This window comes from Haliaeetus leucocephalus, unplaced genomic scaffold, assembly GCF_000737465.1.
Source record: "Haliaeetus leucocephalus isolate CR32 unplaced genomic scaffold, Haliaeetus_leucocephalus-4.0 Scaffold183, whole genome shotgun sequence".
Classification (NCBI taxonomy): domain Eukaryota; kingdom Metazoa; phylum Chordata; class Aves; order Accipitriformes; family Accipitridae; genus Haliaeetus; species Haliaeetus leucocephalus.
The window spans coordinates 1,035,764-1,050,743 of record NW_010972619.1 but is presented as its reverse complement, the minus strand read 5'-3'; the positions used below and the strand labels follow the sequence as shown (position 1 = coordinate 1,050,743).

The following is a 14,980-nucleotide window of genomic DNA, read 5'->3' as shown; positions in this document are numbered from 1 at the left end:
TGAAGACAGGGGATGGCCTCGAGGAGCGAAAGCAGGGACATACTGACTCTTGAGTCATTCAGAGGGCTGAGCCCGGAGGCTAGAAGGTAATAAGGAGAGATTATAGCTCCATAAAGCAGCTACACAATGAGAAGAAGCAATTAGAATGTAAATTGGAGGCTGAAAGGCAGAAATAGAACAGCAGAACACCAGGCAAAGGAATTTGTTCTGTAATTACACTGTACAATATACAGCTTTGACTCCATTTAGAGTACTTTGTTCAGGTCGAGTGCTACCATATAATTCCCTTCCTACAGTCTAGAGCTAAAAAAATAAAAGGACATCTAGGCTGAACCTGGATTAAAGGATTGGAGGCATGAAGAGAAATTAAAGAACCATGATCTGTGTAGTTCACAGACTGCCTGATAAGGAAGATGAGGCTGAAATGCACAAATCTCATTAATGCCATATTGAATGCTAGTGGATATTTGTACATAATAAATCCCCTATTATTATGAAATAGAGAAAGAATTGTGGGGAGGAAATACAGAGAGTTTCTCCCCCCACCCACCCCTCACCAAGACAAGGAATGCTTGAACTATGAATAAAGTTAGTAGGCAACATCCAGCGTTTTCCTTTGCCTACTCACAGATGTTTGGGGTTGAGGACACTGGTGGCATTAGCTCAAGAGCAATTAGTCTAGGCAAATGCTGGGGGAAAAGTGATGTGTCGTATCTGATCACTGGCATTTGCTGGAGCACCTCCTGCTCTACACGTCTCTTCCACATCTGCAAAGACTGACCTCTGGCTGCAGTCCTGAGCATGGCAGTGCTCCCCAGGTGCCAACCAAGACCAGTGAATTCCGTGGGCATGTACAGTCCTCAGGGCAGTCCCAGAGTCTACCTGGTTCTGTCATACCCTGGATTACTCTTAGGTACCGATCCGGTCTGTGGCCAGTGCAGTGCCCAGACCTAATAACTGTGCAGTCTGTGGCTGTTCATCAGCAAGGTTTGTGAATGCCCCAGCAGTTAATGTGCAGAGCTGCTCAAATTTGAGAGGACTTGCTTGTAAGGAAGAGAGCAGTGGAGCTTCATCACATAATTGCTTGTCTCTAGATCCTTGCTGGTCTCCCTTCTCTCCCAGGTCATTGCCACACATGAAGGAGAGCAACTTTGCCCTCTCCTGTTTGTTCTAACGGGCAGCCCACTGCTCTGCCCAGCACCACATCAACCTAGGCTGCAGAGCAAAGCACTTGTGTGTGCCTTAATAAGATATTCCTCTAATTCGTGCTCTGCTGTCTGGAGCACGGGGGCAGGATTCATTTCACTGCATGCTGGTGTGCCTAGGCTATAGATACTGCCATCTGAGCTGGTCAACTTGGACTCCCTTTTTAATTGGTGGAGAAGAAGTCATTGACTCCAGGTGAGTTCAGAGCATGATGGATCTTACACTACAAGAGGCATCTAGTTCTGCCTGGGTGAATGAGTCGCACTCTTAAGCCTGTTTTGCACCACTGAGTGTAAAACAAGCCCCAAGGGGCTACTTTGAAGAAAGGGATGTCTAACAGAGATGTCCAAAGTTAGGTGAGATGAGTCCAGCTGTGATGAGTAAAGGGCCTGTTTTGTCATCTTTGTTTTTAATTCCATCCTTCTGTTCAGCCTGGTCATCAGTCTCTCCATCTTTCTCCTTCCTCTTCCACCTCTCTTCATTGTGCACTGTATTGTCGCTTCACAGCCTATTTCAGAGCACAGTTTCATGGTGAAGCATACTAAGAATAGAAAATTTCCTCTGGAGGGTGGGGAGAAGTTCTTGGGGCAAAGGAGAGGAAAGCACATGGATACAATACAGAATTTACTGATCTTGACTGCATTTCCTTGAAAAATCCCATCAGATTGGCAGCTGAGGTGTTTAGCCCAGTTACATATACAGAAATGGGAGCATGAACACAAAGGCCCCTAGGGCACTTGGTATCTTTGCAGCCATAGGAAGGAATGATCTTTGGTCACACTCAGAAACTTGGGGTTTTTTCTTTTTGTTTCCAGTCTGAGGAAGCAGTGAGCAGCTCAAGAGAAGATTGGCCCTCTCTACAGTGGGAGGAAACCATATATGAAGATTGTAGTAAGAACCTTAGATACAAAAGAGTTTAGCATAGCTTGAAAAACAAAGTACTTAACAGTAAAAAAAAAAAGGGAAGCCACCTTGCGGTGCAGAAAGAGGCAGTAAGGCAAAAGAAGGGTAAATGTTTGTTAAACCTCCTTTCATTTCAAAAGCAAGGAAATTACACAAGCCAGGCTGCACAAGGAACATCTGTTCCTCCTGGTGTGCAGCTTAAGTTGATTGGGAGACATTTCTCAAGGTGTGCTAGTGGCATCAATGTCACTGATGCACAGAAAAAGCATTGTCATTTCAGCCACATTTTGGGAGGTGATAGGTTGCAAGTCCAAAGGTAGTTTTCAAGGTTTCTGACGGTACTGTGCCATCTCACTAAAAACTGCTTAAAAGCTACAGAGAATGTAGTAGATTGGTGTCAACCTCAGTTAAGGGAATCATAAGTAAATGCTAAGCAGATGGGTACTGTTTCCCCTTCTTTGTGCTTTAAGCATTATTATCTTGTGCTTCTAACATGTCTCTGTCTCTTGCCTCACAGCTGACAACGAGAACAATATTGCCTCTAGCCAACCCAGATCACCTCTAGCTGTTGTTGAAGAAAAGTGGAAACCACAGCTCCAAAGAAATAACGCCAACAATAGTACGTAGCAGCATTTGCTCTTCCATCTCAGGCTTATCTGTCCACTTTGAACAACTGACTGTCAGAGAGGGTGCAGCAGTGATGGGCATTGCACAGGGCCCTTGTCCTTGCCTAACTGCACTTGATTTCATCTGTAATTCATGTACTACCCTACAGAGCAGAGCAGTTGTTCCCTTTACAGGGAGTTCTCGTATGCAAAAAGTACTGGGAACCCTGGGGAGGCGGTTGGAAAGGTTTGTAAGGAAGGTGCATTTAGGAACTCCTGGAAGAAGTTAACTTCTGATCCAAGGTCCAACTTCCCAGCCTGGGGTTAAAAAACTAATCCAGTCCTCATGGTATGACATAGGCATAACTTGTCACTCTCTGTGCTGGCAGCAGCTAGTATCTGGCTCGTCCTGTGAGCTTGTGCTTCACCACGGGAAAAAGTAAAATACAGCCCTGTGGGAAATCAGTTCCAAAGCACTTGAGCTGAGCAGCCTGGGGGAAGGGTGATACAAAAACATTGTGGTTTTGTGTTCTCATATGGCCAAAATTGACGTTCACATTACTCAAAATCAGCCACAAAAAGCAAGATTGCTGGAGTTCCAAGGAAGAAGTGGAAACTTGGGCTTCAGCACTGTTTGAAATGGTAGAGGAAGGTGTATGCTTCACTGAAGCAACTCCAGTTAAAATAACTGTCTCAAAGAAAAGGCTCAAATCACAAAAATGGGAAGATGTCCAGCTTTACAGCTGGGCTAAGCTGTGACCACCAGCCCATAGACATGGATAGTGAATGGCACACGATTATAACTTCTATAGGCAGTTCCTTGATGAACACCACGGAGATGCCATTGATTAAGGCAGTGGACTGTGAGTAAGTAGTGTGTACTCTGTCTGAGTCCCCACACCAGGGAAAACATGCAGATAAGCTCCTTGCTGCTCTAAACAAGAGCGTGGCCTGTCCCTGGAGGTTCCTCTGTCCAGAAACCCTTGGGGGAGGAAATCCAGGGTTGGAGATGTCTCTTCCATCATCTGGGCATGTTCCACTTCTTTGGGTCTCTCCAAGAACTGTTTTGTGACTTCTTCCTCTGTCTTGTTGCAGAGGAGCAATGCTCATGTGGTGCTTTCTTTCCCTCCTTGTATTTCACTGCAGCACCCGCGAGCGGTTCAGTAGGGAACAGCGCGATCCCAGAGAAGGAGCGGCAGAACATTGCTGAGAGGCTCCTGAGGGTGATGTGCACTGACCTTGGGGCTCTGAGCGTGGTGAGCGGGAAGGAATTCATCAAGCTAGCACAGACCCTGGTGGATAGTGGCGCTCGCTATGGTGCCTTCTCTGTCACCGAAATCCTTGGCAATTTCAACACACTGGCTCTGAAGCATTTGCCTCGGATGTACAACCAAGTGAAGGTGAAAGTCACCTGCGCCCTGGGCAGCAATGCATGCCTTGGCATTGGTGTCACTTGCCACTCGCAGAGCATCGGCCCCGATTCTTGCTACATCCTAACAGCTTATCAGGTGGAAGGCAATCATATCAAGAGTTACGTCCTGGGAATTAAGGGCGTAGACATTCGAGATAACGGTGATTTTATCCACCACTGGGTACAGAATGTGCTCTCGGAGTTTGTGATGTCAGAGATCAGGACAGTGTACGTCACAGACTGCAAAGTCAATTCCTCTGCATTCTCCAAGGCAGGCATGTGCTTGCGTTGTTCAGCCTGTGCCTTGAACTCAGTAGTGCAGAGTGTGCTGAACAAGCGAACACTACAGGCTCGCAATATGCACGAAGTGATCGAGCTCCTGAATGTCTGTGAAGATCTGGCAGGATCCACAGGCCTCTCGAAGGAGACCTTTGGCTCCCTGGAAGAGACCTCTCCCCCACCCTGCTGGAACTCGGTCACTGACTCCCTCCTGCTTGTCCATGAGCGCTATGAGCAGATCTGTGAGTTCTACAGCAGGGCAAAGAAGATGAACCTCATCCAAAACCTGAACAAACACCTGCTCAGCAACCTGGCAGCCATTTTGGCTCCTGTGAAACAGGCGGTGATTGAGTTGAGCAACGAGAGCCGGCCCACCTTGCAGCTGGTACTGCCCACCTATGTCAAACTGGAGAAACTGTTCACTTCCAAAGCTAATGATGCTGGCGTAGTCAGCAAGCTCTGCCACCTCTTCTTGGAGGCGCTGAAGGAGAACTTCAAAGTTCATTCGGCACACAAAGTAGCCATGATCTTAGACCCTCAGCAGAAGCTGCGGCCTGTGCCACCATACCAGCATGAAGAGATCATTGGCAAGGTCTGTGAGTTGATCAATGAGGTGAAAGAGTCCTGGGCAGAAGAAACAGAATTTGAACCTTCAACCAAGAAGCCTCGGGCAGCAGGGGAAGCCACAGCAGCTCAGGAAGAAGATTGGTTCGGGAAAAATGAAGTCTATGATTATTTGCAAGAACCTCTCTTCCAGGCCACCCCTGACCTGTTTCAGTACTGGTCATGTGTTACCCAAAAGCATACAAAACTAGCCAAGCTAGCCTTTTGGCTCTTAGCAGTGCCTGCTGTTGGTGCCAGAAGCGAATGTGTAAATATGTGTGAGCAGGCTCTCTTAATCAAAAGGAGACGGCTACTCAGTCCAGAAGACATGAACAAACTCATGTTTTTGAAGTCCAACATGCTTTAAGACTATCTTTTAATTAAAACAAAACTTTAAAACACTGTTCCAAACAAAGAAAAAGAATTTTAAGTTCTAAACACTGTGGACCTCATTATGAATGCCCCTGGAAACCAAGTGCTTTTTTATATATATATAAAAATATAAATATATATAAAATTAAGTTTGAAAGGAAAGCTGAGCACGTGAGAGAGACAGCCCTCTGCCAGGAACGTGCTCCTTTCCATAGATAGTGTGTGGACTTGACAGACTTTCTAATGTTTTCAAGTGGGCAGACGAATGGGAGGCTGATGTTCTAAAGTCTTCAGGCAGCTGAGATCTAAAGTGACTTGAAGTTTCTTTTGTTTCTCCTCCACCCCACCTCTCCTCTTGTCCCCTGGGCCATCTTGCCATGGATAATCAGACTACATTGAACAGACCAGTTCTGCACTGGACTTTGCTCCTTTGAATAACTGTACACCTTGAGGGCATTTGTCTGCAGCCTTCTTGACATATGGTGCATGTTATCAGGGCAGCTGTGTTTTATGAACACCAGTATCTTTAGAAATCAGGAAGGGAGACTTTAAGGGTTTTTTTATTTTATTTTTAACCTTTTCGTATACATTTTTTTCCAAAAAACAGAAGTTACTCTTCTGTCTCCACTCCCAGTTTTGAGTTTAACATGTTAGCTAGTGATTCTAAGTTTGATTTAAAACTAAGAGAAATGGTTCATGGCAGAAAATGTCTGTAATTGTTATGTTTCTTGGATTTATATTTTTACAGCATAACTTCTTTTCTGAATTCCCAGTGTTAATTAGCTTCTCTGTGAATTTTGTACATCAGGGTTTCTCAAACTTGTTCTAGAGTAGCCCATCTGCGATTACATAATATCCTTATGGGAACCACGGCAGTCACTTATATGGAGAACCTAGAAACCAGGAAAAGCAAGCAAGTGGTGTCAGCACAGATGTCTGTGGGCCACCAGCAAGCTTGCTGGGGTCTGCCAGCTGCCATTGAGAACCCTTGTACCTAAACTGTTTGTAAAAAAATTTCTAAGTACACACACACAAAGTAACCTTCACAAGGCCAAGGACAAACCAAGGTGTATGATTTTTCAGGGGAACAAAGATCATCAGTTTTGTCAAACTGGGGTTTGAAGGAAGCTTAGAGAAGTGCATGGGCTCAAAGATCCTTCTGAATGTAAGTGCTCCTGATTGAGTGCAAAGAATATCTTCCCATTTTATTTGGAATAGTTTCCTCTAGTAGCACGAATGTCTTTTTAATACCTACAGTGCATTACACTACTTGTTACGTTGCTGAATCATTCTGGCTAGGAAGGCCACGGGCCCTTAAACGTTCACACTTACTGGCTCACCCCAAATGCAGTTAGAGATCATCATAATGCAAAAACATCTCAGTCACTCTGGTGTCCACCAAGGCCAGTGTTCTGCTGTGTCCAGTGCCCATAGGCACAGTTCATGGGCTGCTGGACGGGATCTCTGCAGGCTGTCAGGTTTGGTGCCTCTTGGACAGTTCCCAACTGCTGGTGCCAAACTGTTAATTTTTCATCTCTGGGACTTGTATCCCAGAGGCAAATTGAAGCAAATTCTTATTTTTGAAGTAGTCTCTCCTGCTTCCAGTCATGTGCTCTAGAGCTGTGGTCACAGTGGCAGCAGAGCAGCATTGGAGGTTCAGGAGGATGGACTTGCTCAGCTCCAAGCAGGCAGGCTGGAGGCTGAAGCCCTTCAACAGTGCAGGAGTGTTTTCTGGTTGCTGACAATGCAGTGGTGAGACTGGAGGCCCTCTTTGAAATGCTGCTGTTGAACAGATGTTAAACCAAGATCCCACCTGCCCATCTCTGGTTGTAATAGAAGTTGCAAGTCCCAAGATAGGAGAAATGGCAAACCCAATCTCTCAGGCTTTGCGTGCAGATGCTTTGAACCTGACAGGCACTAACTGACAGCTTCAGTGCCATGGGGCTCAGACAGGGGGACAGTTTGCATGCTAGAGACTTTCCCTAGGTCAAGGTCACTGAGAATAGCTCTTTGCACCCAGCTGTCTTGCCCTTTTCAGCCTGGAAACAGGACCTACTATTAGCTTGAGTCTAGCATTTGTGTTGACCTGTCGGCACGGTTACTGGCATCAGGGCAAAACTAGTTGTCTCCTAAATGTAAGTTTTGCATATGGATATCTTAAAAGACACAGTCTGCAACCCCACTGACAACTGCAGGAGTAGCAGCACCTGAAGATGAGCTGCCAAGGCAGAGGCACTTGGACATCTTGTTTTCTCTGGCAGTGGCTTTTGCAAAAGGAGGTGTTGGCTGTAGGGCCAACTTTTCTTCTTGCTGGTTTTATTTTCTCCTGTACAAGTCCTGCCTGCCCAGCCACCAGTTGGGCCTATAGTAACACATCTGTTTGCACTTGCAGTGCAGGAGAAACCTGTAACAAACAATAACTAAGTCTGAAACTACAAACAAAAAACCCGACTGAGATGTGTGCCAATTACAAAGCGTTTGTGCTGTGCTGCTGTTCCCACTGTAAAGCACAAAGTATCCTGCAGCAAGAAGACTTGGCTGGAGGATGAATCCAAAGCAAGATTTGCTTTTGAGGCTGCAAAGTGTGTACTGTGCAGCTCAGCCGATGGGCAGAACTGGGGACAGGATTTGTAGTTCTTTCTCCTGTAGCACGTTACACCTTTTTGCTTGGTTCGCCTGAGACCCTGAATGTGCAAAACCCTTGCATTCCTTTGAAAAGAAAGTTCCAAACCCCAACACTCTGTTGCTAAGGGACAGGCTGATAACTTCTGTAGGATTTGCCAACTTGGGCTCATTGTGTTGTCTGTCTGCAAGGCATTAAGGGTGGAGAAGTGGACAAAGCAGAGTTAGCACAGGTTTAAAGCCCTGGAGCTGAGAATGAGGTAAAATTGCAGTCATTTGTGCAACCATTGGATGCCAGGCTGCGCACAGCAGTGAGCTGGACCATGGCTGCACAGCCAGGGCATGCAAACAGAAAGGCCACAGCCACCCTTAACTCCCAGCCCATCTCCCATTCTCCTTTTTACAGTGTGGTTTTGGCATCCGATCTGGAGCTTTCTTATTGTCACAACCAAAGAGAGGGATTGACTGGCCCTCTCCCCCATCCAAGTAACTGTCCCCTTCAAGGCAACTCTGGTTACAGTTGCACTAATGATGGTATTTAAGCAAACATGCAGCAATGTCTGGTAGGTGAGATTCTCCCAAAGACTTAAAAACTCAATTTAGCAGCTGAAAAGGCGAGATAAAACCAAAAGCCCTAAAATGGAACAATCTGGAAAGTAGGTGAGAAGAGGAGCTGGTTGGCCAGCCCCCTTCTCCAGCAAGTCAGTGGAAGAAGCCACATCTTTTCATGAGTTTTAAACGTGGTTACAGGGTGTTCAGCTCAGAGGAGCTATTCATGCTGTGTCTGCTCACAGGCTGACTTCTGTCTGATACACTTACGCTTCATTAAAAGGAGAGAAGCACATCTGGAGCATACATATTTACCCTAAATGCCAAGCTTTTGCTTCTGTTTCTCCTTCCTCTTGAAGGCTTGGATTTGCATTCTAGGGAGCAAAGATACTTTACCAAGGTCTGAATTTTGGAAGCTCTTAATATGCCAGGTTACTCGAACCCAAACTATTCTATGATTCTATTCAATGATTGGCTCAGTAGTATGGAGCAGCACCTCCTGTGGTGGGAGACCGGAGAGGAGAGGATCTAATAGTTTGGCCAGAGCTGTCATGAGGTTCTGCTCCCATTCAGCTGGGAGGAGAAGTCTTCAGAATTGGGCTCATCCTCTGGTAGGTCATGTTGGGAATTTGCCTTCTGTTTGTTTGTTTCCTTTACTCGCACTTGAGGAATGTGTTGGAATACAAAAATGGTGTATGTGTCCTCCAGGCATTCATTTGTTTCTGCTGCTTAACACGGTGCCTGACCTTGCAGACTTTTGACTTCACAGTTTGCTTTGGGAAGGGTTATGATCTTCAGGTGGGGAGCAAGCACCAACAGAAGATGAACTGTTTGAAGTTCATGTTACTGTCTGAAGTCCTGTCTGAAGATCCTTGTTACTAGAAAACTGAGAAAGTGGGATACAGAGGCAGAGCTCTTCAGAACAGTTGTTTCTGTGTGAGCACAGCAGCCAGAGGGTCAGTAGAGAACATGGAGCCCAGATCTGTCTCCTGTGTCTGTCTCTTCTCCCCATGTCTCTAGCAGTAGACAACAGTTGTGTTCTGGCTTGCAAGATGGGCTCGGTGTCTTGCACCTGGGTCGGTTTCAGATGGAAGTAAACTTTCCTTTTTGTCAAAGCTATATGTTTGTTTTAAGAAAACTGATTTGGTTGTATATGAACTAGTGCAATGTGGAAAACTTTCTGTGAAAGCTGACTGTGGGCTCAGGTTTTGTCTAATTCAGTTTGTTAATTGGTGGTTAAACCAGTTTAACCTCGAGATAAATTGGTTTAAGCATCCCCATGAACCACCTGCACTGGTTTAACTGCGCTTGCTGGGTGTTCTCCCCTGCTGATCAGAGAATACGTCCAGAAGCAGCTCAGGGAGTCATGACCCTTATGTGAATTTTGTAAATGAAGTTGCGGCAGATACACTCTCAAAGCTTGGGAATGACTGAAAATAGAGGGGAGACACTTCTGAAAATTGCTTGAGCTCTAAATGGTGGTACCTGAGTTAATACAGTATTCAGTGAGATGTCTCAGGTTGGTTGGTTTGTTTTTCTCCAACTGCTTGCAATAACATGGAAGGTTTAGTGTGAGAAGATATTACCACATATGTTTATATTGGTGGATGAGTCTGCTCGGCCTTTCTCAGTCTGAAGGACCGTTTCCACTTTCTGGATCCCACAGTAGGCAAGCCTGGACATAGTGTTGCACAGGAGCAGGGTGACTGAGGCATTGTGCTACTTGGAGAATGCTGTGTGCATTTCTAGACAGCACCAACTTACTGATAAATCAAAAGACAGTAAAAGAGCAGCCAAAAAGTTATTCAGAGGCTGGGAGTGCTGCTTTGTACTGAGGAAAGACTTGGATCTCTAATTGCATCCCTCTGGCTAAAGGAGGTTGGAGAGGAGCTCCTGTGAGCATTCAGAGGAAGGACATGCAGGAAGGGACAGGTTGTTCCCTATGGAATAATTAGGAGTAATGGGATGGAAATGAACAAAAAAGACTCTAAAGGCATATTCTGGGAAACCTTTTCAGGGAGGAGAAATCTGTTCATCTGGGAGGAGTCTGTTACGGGAATGTTTTTTGAGCCCTATCATTTAAAACGAGGCTGTACAGCTACATGGAGCACTCTCCATAAGGCACAAGGCTGCTTTGGACCTTGCCGAGAGAAGAGAAACTGGGTATAGAGGTGGGAAATGCCAGTTCTGCCCGATAGGTCCAGGAGGGTTCACAGAGCATCTTCCTCCGCAGCGTCCCAGTCACCACTGGCACCAAACCCTTCCCAGCACTCCAGTATATACATTAACCAGGTTTCATAAAGGAGGGAGGTAGCTGAGGGGCAGAGGAGAAAACACCAGTTGAGCAAATGTCTTGTCAACCCTTATACTGCTAAGGTGAAAGAATCGGGGTGGGGGAGAGTATTAAATGTTTTGCTGCTTCTGCTGTGCATTTGCTGTGCTACACCATGATCTTGAAACCATGGGATCTGTTGGGAATGCCCAGAAGCATTGGCTGAGACACAAGGTCCTGTGTCAGATATTTCTGAAGATGTTGCTCTGTAGCAATAAGAACTCCCTTTTTACAGTGCATGGGGCCTGTCGCCATGCCACGGGTTATCAATCTTCCTGGGGCTTCTGGAAATGTCACTGAACAAAACAATAAAATACAGAGAGGTAAACCCAAGCACAGCTCCGAGCTGAATGCCTGATTAGTACTGTGGGACAATTTGCTTATGCTAGGCCAGAAATGGTAAACCAATGAGAGTGTATTGCCCTGAAATTTAATTTTATATATTGAATGTTTGGGGGATTTCTGTTTAATTTTGGTTTTTGTTTGGCTGGTTAGTTGGGTTTTTTACTACTCCTGTTAGAGTCCTTTGTTTTATAACTTGACGGAAGAGTTTCGCTCACATTAGACAATGGTGTATCCAGTAGGCCCTTTAGGGTTTAATGATCTGTAGGCAGCCGAGTTTGAATTTTTTAGAATAGCTTCTGAAATGAGTCACGTAAATGGCTCATTGATGCACAACATCAACCACTGACTGGAAGGATTTTCTTCCTTTCCATCGTTCTAGCATCATTGACAGTGGTCAGCATGTCTTGATACCCAGGTGAGCAGCGCAGCCTTAACGATAGGAATATTTTACAGTGGAGTTGATGAGTACAGGCATGTCAAATCCTCGCTTTTTACAACCAAAGTTCCTTAAAAAGACACTTCCAGCCTCATCAGCCTTGAATGCTTGTTTTCAGACTTCTAGGGATTCTTGGGGCAGTCTCTGCAATGTGTGTGGATAGGATGGTTTGGGGTTTTTTTTCCAGTGGGCTGGGGGGTGGGAGGAGGGATTTTTTTTTTTTTTTTTTTTTTTTTTTTTTTTTTTTTATTTTTCCTTGCTATCTATGGAGAAGGACCTTTCCACTCAAGGATGGAGGCATGTATTCTGGAAGGAGCAACAGTATTAGGAGCTGTTTTCCATGGTCCCTTTAAACTTACTGGGACTATAATATTATTATTTTTAATTATTTAAAAGGAAAACTGATAATGGATGGACTGAAACATTCGTGACAGGTGACTAGCCAAGGCTGTAAGTCCAGGAGGAGCACACATCGTCCAGACTGTGAGGATTCTGGTCCACGCCGTAGCTAGGAAGTGTCATGCCGACAAACCAAACCATCAGGAAATCCTTGTTTGCAGCCAGTCTGAAAAGAGAAGCTGTTCCTCGTTCATATGTTCGTTTTTTGAAACCTCCTGTTGGGAGCTGAATTCTTGTTGTTTCATCAAGCAAACAATTAATGTTCTCCTTTCCCTCCTCACCCTCCCTCCCCTCAGTAACTTGTGTGCATTTCCTTCCTTTCTGTAGATGCAGATGTTCTAGGCAATACCACAGATGCACCTGCGTGTGTCTCTACCTGCGAGTGCAAGAATCTCATGTCATCTTAAAAAATACAAAAAAATATACAAAAAATATACAAAAAATATCTTTTTTAGGCCAGAGTTTTCTACAGGTATTAATGAATATTTTTCTTAATCCTTATAAGTTTTATGTGTTTAATATTTCTTAATACCGGTAGCATTAATTTATACTTTTGTAGCAACACAATATTTTTATAAACCGCCACCGCTGGCTTTGTCTTCATAATGGGGAAAAGTGCGGGCAACTGGCCCCGCACTGTACCATGTACTGTATTTAAAAGGTTATCTAATGTCACACTTGCTGTGTTAATAAACAAAACAAAACCTGTTTGAAGTCTCATGTATTGTTGGTGTGGATCGAATGACTCAATAGAGAGCAATATTGCACGGGGTTGAGTTGCTGATTTTCGTTGTGATATATGAACGCTTGAGGCCAACTCAAGTTCTTCTGATTTTTTTCTTTTTAGGATTTTGTTTTGTTTTGTTTTGTTTTGTTTTTTTACAGCTAAATAAATTCAGTGCTGTTTGAAACTTAGACTGACGTCAAATGAAAAGGATTATTAAAGAAAAAAAAAATCAAGGTGTTTAAATGTTGCTGTTTCTACAAGTCTGTTGCTGTCTGAATGGAAATATTCCACAAGAGAGGAGGAATAGTTCCACTTAGCTTCCAAACAAGCTGAGTGCTCCAGGCCAGAGCTTAGTTATTTGGAGATATTAGAGACATGTTTCTGCAACATTCTTTTCAGAGTTGATGCCAAGGCAGAAGACAAACTGTAACTGTAAGAAAGCATCCGTTGCTTGAGGATTTTCATGTCAGTGTTGTATTTATGGTTTTACAATAAAACAACCTTTAGGAAAAAAAAAGTGTCTGAGGTTTTCTATTTTTCAAGCACATGAACAGGACATTGCCCAGTGCTGAGTGTCGTGTTCTGAAGAGTGAAAACATCCATTAAAGTGACCTAAATCTCAGCAGCAGTCCCTTTGATGGACCTCATCAGCCATAAAACTCTGCAGTGGGCTTCTCCCTGCATCCCTTGTGCATTGAAAGCTGCCTAAGGCATTTTCCAGCACATCTTCTGTCTCATGCTTGGTTGCCAGTGCGGTGAACCTGCTCCTCTCACTAGTGAGACATTTATAAGTAGCAGAAAGTGAACCAAGCCTTCCGGAGGGGTGGTTTGGTGTATTGTAATGCAGCGTTTGTATTCACACCACCAGGACAGGTTCAGCTCAGCTGGCTTTTATGCTGCTAAAGCAGTGCAAGCTTATACTGGGCGAGATAGTTTTGACTCACACGTGCCATGTTTCTGCCCAGCATGGTCTGAGATTTTCACTGGGATCAGCAGATCTGCCTGCGAACTTGCTTTCAACCCCAGGAGAAAAGAGGCATTTGGGCATTGAGGAGGCGCTGAGCAGGCCCATTCCACAAGACAAGGCCTGTGGCAGCAATTTATAATTGTCCTGGTTTCAGCTGGGATAGAGTTAACTGTCTTCCTAGTAGCTGGTACGGTGCTATGTTTTGAGTTCAGTATGTGAAGAATGTTGATAACACTGATGTTTTCAGTTGTTGCTCAGTAGTGTTTAGACTATAGTCAAGGATTTTTCAGCTTCTCATGCCCAGCCAGGGCAGCTGACCCAAACTGGCCGACAGGGTATTCCATACCATGTGACGTCCCATCTAGTTTAGGAACTGGGAAGCGGGGGGGCAGGGATTCGCCGCTCGGGGACTGGCTGGGTGTCGGTCGGCGGGTGGTGAGCAATTGCCCTGCGCATCATTTGTACATTCCAATCCTTTTATTACTACTGTTGTCATTTTATTAGTGTTATCATTATCATTATTAGTTTCTTCTTTTCTGTTCTATTAAATCGTTCTTATCTCAACCCAGGAGTTTTACTTCTTCTCCTGATTTTCTCCCCCATCCCACTGGATGGGGGGGAGTGAGTGAGCGGCTGCGTGGTGCTTAGTTGCTGGCTGGGGTTAAACCACGACAATAATGATAGCCAAAATATTAAAGGGCACAGAAATCTTTGCTTAGAGGCTATATGTCAGTCTTGACCTGCATCAAAGTGTCTCACAGGGTCACAAGGATGCACTGGTGAATGGGGATCACTGGCAGTTCTGCATGCAGGAGCGCAGCCTTCCTGATGCTGTTTGGAGCTCTGAGACCTACCTCCAAATAAACCAGAAACAACTGGGGAATTGCCCCAAGTGGAATAAGTACATAGTCCAGGTCTCAAAGGAGAAGGAGACCGGGCCTACTGCTGGAAAATCCAAGGTACGTTGTTTGTCATCCTTCATGTATCCTTTTCTTTGACCTGTTTTGATTCTTTTGGGGGTTTCTAGCCTTGCACCCACCACCCATCCCCCCCCCCCCCAAACAAGCAAAAAAAAACCCCAACTTTGCTTGAGAATTAGGAAGTTTATAGTGAATTTGTTAGTTGGGGAAAAAAACCAAAAGACATGGAATGTTGATAGGCCTGGCAATTGGATAAGCTCCTGTGGCTAGTGGTCAAGTGTGAAGATAAGCCACAATAATAAAT

General features: G+C 44.9%; 1 protein-coding gene across 2 annotated transcripts in view; it reads left to right on the top strand.

Moving 5' to 3' along the window:
* ZNF618 (zinc finger protein 618) overlaps positions 1-10,224 on the top strand; it is a 131,246-nt gene extending 121,022 nt beyond the window's left edge. For both annotated transcript variants that reach the window (XM_010564632.1, XM_010564633.1), the window contains exons 17-18: positions 2,627-2,728; positions 3,861-10,224. In XM_010564632.1, the coding sequence (XP_010562934.1) occupies positions 2,627-2,728; positions 3,861-5,374 (1,616 nt within the window). In that variant the 3' untranslated portion in view covers positions 5,375-10,224. The remainder of the gene's footprint in view (positions 1-2,626; positions 2,729-3,860) is intronic.
* Positions 10,225-14,980: the final 4,756 nt, after the last annotated feature.